At 42.3% G+C, this 5,656-nt stretch overlaps 1 protein-coding gene across 1 annotated transcript in view; it reads right to left on the reverse strand.

The window, feature by feature from the left end:
- Positions 1 to 305: 305 nt before the first annotated feature.
- Positions 306 to 5,656, reverse strand: part of HK2 (hexokinase 2) — a 73,738-nt gene continuing 68,387 nt past the window's right edge. The window contains exons 17-18 of the mRNA XM_007957424.2: positions 3,478 to 3,711; positions 306 to 450 (exon numbers count right to left, since the gene is read on the reverse strand). Coding sequence (XP_007955615.1) covers positions 306 to 450; positions 3,478 to 3,711 — 379 coding nt within the window. The remainder of the gene's footprint in view (positions 451 to 3,477; positions 3,712 to 5,656) is intronic.

Raw genomic sequence — 5,656 nt, forward strand, 5'->3', positions numbered from 1 at the left:
TATAGGATTATATAGGGACATGGAATTTGGCCAGGGAGTTAAAATTTTAAAGAAGTTTTAAGAGAACTAATGGGAATGTGTGTGATGGGTGTGAACAAATCCTTACTTCAAATTGTATTTATCTTGGGAGGGTCAGGGCTTGGGCACCACACTCTACAGTGAGTACATGCAGAGGTGAAATACGGTCCCTGACAGTGTCCCCTCTGCTGAGGAAAAGCCAAGGGGATGGAACCTTATGATTTAAAACTACAACAGGCAAGGGGGAAGGGGAGAAGCAAAGGTAGCCCTTTCTGATTTCAGGGGCTCTATCGTTGTCCAGCCTCACGGATGCGACAGGCAACCGCAGTGATGAGAGCCGCCCCCTTCCCACTGCCATCCTCGGACTCCAGGAAGGACACGTCACATCTTGGAGCCAGGTCCTTCACGGTCTCATGCATGATTTTGGCAAAGCTGAGAAAGTTGAGGGAAAGACATAGGGAAAAAAAAAATGCATTAGTCATGATCAATTTGTACCCTCAGAGATAAGCCTCTAAACACTGATGTTGGAAACCCAAGAATCATTATGTGAGGAGGATGGCTACTGTGTACTGAATGATTCCCGTGTGTGACAGACCAGCAATAGCCTCAGAAAGGCAAGTAACATGTCCAAGTTCTATGTCACAGCAGCCAAGTCAGGGAGCTAGGATTCAACTCTGGGACAAAGGTCTGGGATTCCGACAAATCTGTTCTTAAAACTAATTAGTCATGGAAGCCACACTGTGTCTTGCAGAAAAGTACAACCTGTTCATAAACTCTGGAGGGGTGCCAGTGACATGTGATTTAATATTCCCAGGGGCGTTACCCGACATCACAGACTCATATCTACTCCCACATGCCATTAAAAGGCAAAGTAGCAGACTGAGGGGGTAGTAATGTTGGGACATTACAATGATGCCTTTTGACACGGGACCAGAGAAAGATACAGAGTGAAATGTGTAAAAGCCAGAACTTGTCAGAGAAGGAAAGCTGACATATTTTCCCCTAAAACAAGCAATAGAAAACCAAGATTGCACCCTGTCAAAAGCAGAAAATTGGTGAGACCCGAAAAAACAAGGCAGTCCCATAAAATTCCAGCTCTCATAGATTTCACTATAGTTATCCTTTGCTTACGAGGAAGCTGAGAACAGTCTTTTTACGCCAAGCCCAGTGCTGGTGGCTGGGCTTATGTCCCCCTTTCAATCCTCATCTGGGACTATCAATGTTTATAGGAAAGTGATATCAAGAAAAGAAACTCAGAACTTCTGAGTTTCGCTCCTATCAATAACTCTGCAGGCTCTGGACAAGTAATTTACTTCCTTTAAATAAAATATCACCAGAGCAGGTTACAATGCAGTCAAGGAGTCTGTCCATCCTGTTAAATCTCCACCTACCACTAAGGCAAGGGGCACAGAGTTATTTATTCTTTCAATCTTTAGCTGAAAAGCATTCCATGTGGGGAGGGTTTGGGGCACTTCCTAACTTCAAAATAATTTACTAAAAAACACATGCACAATAGTAAGAAGAGAGAGATGGAGAGAGGTAAAGAGTAAAAAGGGAAGGGAATTTAGCACTTCCATACTCAGGGGTCAGCAAACTTTTTCTATAAAGGGCTAGATAAGAAATAGTTTCAGCTTTGTGGGCCCTATGGATTCTTTCATAACTACTCTGCTATTTTAGCATGAAAATAACCCTAGATCTTAAAACAATAAATGTATGGGCATGGCTGCACGCCAATAAAACTATGTACAAAAACAAGCAATGGCCATAGTTGCCAGCCCCTGCTCTGACAGTAGAAAACTCTTGCCCAAGATCCCCAGTATACATTTATTTACTAGAATGTTTATAGCAACGCTGCTTGCAACAGGCAAAATCTGGAAACAACCCGAAAATCCATCAACAGTAGAACAGATACACTACAGTACACTCACTCAAAGGTACACAATTCAGCCCTGAAAATGAATGAACAAGAACACATTTAAATGTGGATGCGTCTCAAACCATAAAAACTGTGAGAAAAGCTAGTCATAGAGGAGTAGTTGCTATAGGATTCTATTTATGGCAAGTTCTGAAAATAAGTAAAATTAAGCAATGTCTGTCTCTATATGTAGCTGTGGGAAAATAGAAAAGCAAGGGACTGATCCAACATAGAGGCTGTCCCTGACAGGAGAAAATGGAGAGGTCCTTGGGGCTTCTAACACTGGGTGGTGGAAACACAAGTCTACTTCTGGTTATTAATAACACTGTATAAGTGTGTGTGTGTGTGTGTACACAGGTAGTCCCCAACTTATGACAGGGATCTGTTTTGACTGCACCGCTCTAAGCCAACTCTACTATCAGAAAGCACAGTGTTCCTATGAAAACTTCCATAAGCCAAAATGGAATAAAGTGAAGAGGCAATAGCCATTCACTTCTACGGGAAAAAAGTTTGAGCATTCCCAGACCAAAAAACAACCTACCAAATCATACCAAACAACACATAAAACTTAAAAAAAAAAAAACCACTAACATACAGAGTGCACAGACACAGTTCAAAGCTCTGGTGGCCAGATGCGTCATTCCTGAGGAAGGAGCCTGGTGATGCTACTCTTGCTGCTCGAGCTGTGTGCTGCCTCTGTAATAGCTAGCTGCAAGACAAACGCTGAACACTGTTGTTGCTTTTTGCCTTTTTTCATAAAAGTAAAAATCTTCTTTGAGTTTCTTTTAGCTAGTGAAAACAAATACTAATGCAGGTCTTTCATAAAAGCAAAGTGGTACAAAGTGAACTTTTGAAAAGTGAGAGATTCCAGTGGCTCTTTTGTTTTGTTTTGGTTATTATTGCCTTTTCATAAATCTGATCTTTATTTGACTTTGACGGTGGAAATATTACATCTGAGAATGGCAACATCAGCAAATTACACACTACAACATTGTATGTAGTACATATTACTAACAATAAGATATACCAAAAAAAAAAGACAGTTGGTTATAATTTTGGTTAGTCATAACTCAAATATGTCATAAGTCAGGGCTACCTGATATATATATATATATATATATATATATATACACACACACATATATATATACATATGTCTGTGTGTAGGCGTGTGTGTGTGTATGTGCATAACTGACTCAATGGAAACAGTTTTGGTATAAACAAAAAGAAAACAAACCCGTTGCCATCGAGTCAATTCTGATTCATAGTGACCCTACAGGGCAGAATAGAACTGCCCAATAGATTTTCTTAGACTGTAATCTCTATGGGAGCAGACTGCCAGGTCTTTTCTCCCATGGAGTGGCTGGTGGGTTCAAATCACCAATCTTTCCGTTGGCAGCAAGCAAGTGCTTAATCACTGGACCACCATATACATATATGCTTTGGAACATCTAAGGATTCACTATAAAGAAGAGAAGGAAAGGCAAAGAAAGAATGGACACAGAGAGAGATGAGAGGTAGGAGGGTTGGGGTCAGGAACTCACTGAGGATGGAGCTTGTAGAGGGTCCCATCCACGCCCACGGTCACTTTGAGTGTGTCCAGCCCACGGTTTTCTCGTATTTTGTCCACCACGGCAGCCATGCCTGCGCCACAGAGCTGGGCTGCCCTCTGTGCCACCACAGTGCACACCTCCTTGACGATGATGCTGTCATCACAGGTGCTCTCAAGCCCCAAGTGCTGCAGGATGGATCGGACTTGCAGCAGAGCCAGGCAGTCACTGGCAGGAGAGAGACAGCAAGGGTTAGTCATCTGCCAAGAGGGGCTACACGCCCCCAACCCTCCCCACTGCAAGAGTCTAAGTCCTCCATCAAAAGAGGCTCCATGGGGCCCGGACATCCTGGAGCGGGCATAAAGGTCACTCTCTGTGAGGTTTCCTGAATCCAGTCCACTGCTCATCCCACTATCCACACCGACCCTTCTTGAGTGTGACAGGAGTACCAAGAAACAGCTCTCTGTACCAGTTCACCCAAGCAAGGTAGTATATTGCTACTACAAAACTACTTCTTGAAACAAAAGAATATCCACTGTCTATGTATGAAACTCCTTCAGAAATAACAGACAGTGATGATTCCTGAACGTGACAGTTCTCAGATGCACAGCTCTTTCTGACCATTCTCCCATTACTGTTCGCAGGTCAGCAAGACAAGCATCACCAAGCAGCATCAGACCTCTGTAGCACTCCCCGCACAGAGTGATCTGAAATTTACTTGGATGCTATTTATGAAACAAATATAAATAAGACTGTCAGAAGAAAACAAGCCGTATTATAAAGAGGACTACTTAGAAACACTAGACGCGTCTTCTTGCACAAAAACAGACATGCGTATTAGAACACATTCTTTCTATTCACTGAAGCACATGCCCTGGGGGCTAGTCACACCAACCATCTAGTTCCTGGCCTTCCATGTGCCTGAGAGTAATGACACAGCATTCAATTTTTAAAGGGCTCTGAAAGTCCCTATTCTAATTTCAAGCAGACTCTTCTGCTGTTAGACTGCAGGGGCTGTATGGCATATTTCTGCATTGTCTAATGGTCAAATCTTCACTAAGTCCTGATCACCTTATTACCACAGCCAGCAGTTAGCAAGAACCCCCAAGCCAAGCACAAGTGCTTTTAATAAGTTACCCTCGTCTGTGTACTTCAATTTATAACCTAGGGGCAGGTGTCTTTCTCCCTTTGATATTTGGTGTAAGACCCAATAATATCACTCTATATGGGCTCATGTCAACTTGGTATGCAGTGTTTTTTCATGAAGATGTTATATATTTGCCCTTAAAATACCAACTGTCCATATTGTTGTTAGTCATCGTTGTGTCTGTTCCGACTCACGGCGACCGCAAGTACAGTAAAGTGAAATGTTGCTTGGTCCTGCACCATCTTCATGGTCACTGGTATGTGTATCCATTTTTGCAGCTGTATCAAACCAAACCAAACTCACTGCCATTGAGTTGATTCCGACACATAGCAACCCCATTGGGCTTCTGAGGCAGTAAATCTTTACAGAAGTAGATTGCCCCATCTTCCTTCCATAGAGTAGCTGGTGGGTTTGAACCACCAACCTTCTAGTTAGTAGTTAAATGCCTGAAGGCACTACACCTAGTGCTTTCCAACCTAGGGGGTTCATCTTCCAGCACTATATCAATTTTATTCTGATCCATAGGTTTTCATTGGCTGATTTTCAGAAGTACATTGCCAGGCCTTTCTTCCTAGTCTTTCTTAAATCTGAAAGTTCTGTTGAAACCTGTCCACCATCGGTGATCCTGCAAGTATTTGAAATCACAAGTAGCATAACTTCCAGCATCATAGCAACATAGACCAACTGATAGACCAACTGTGCATAAGAAGTCCTTTAAACACTCTAGATATGAATGTATTAGCTACTAAACTGACCCTTATGTAAGCCATTCCCTGATTTTACTTGAGCTGTGGAAATACTTTAGCTTGTCTTTCCATGAGAATGAAAGAGGACACAGGCCCATCTGTGGTGCAGTGAATTATTTGGTATAGTTTCCCTAGCCATGGTCTTTGTGACTCCCACCAGATTACTGGGTAGAACTATGCAAATGTAAGATGCTTATGGCCTACTAAGGGGATTGGACAGCTTATAAGTAACCTAAATAAAGATATATGGCACCAATGTGGGAGTAAAAAAAAAAAAAAA

The sequence above is a fragment of the Orycteropus afer genome, unplaced genomic scaffold (genome assembly GCF_000298275.1).
Source record: "Orycteropus afer afer isolate SDZICR_OR568_19922 unplaced genomic scaffold, OryAfe1.0 scaffold00748, whole genome shotgun sequence".
Taxonomy (NCBI): domain Eukaryota; kingdom Metazoa; phylum Chordata; class Mammalia; order Tubulidentata; family Orycteropodidae; genus Orycteropus; species Orycteropus afer.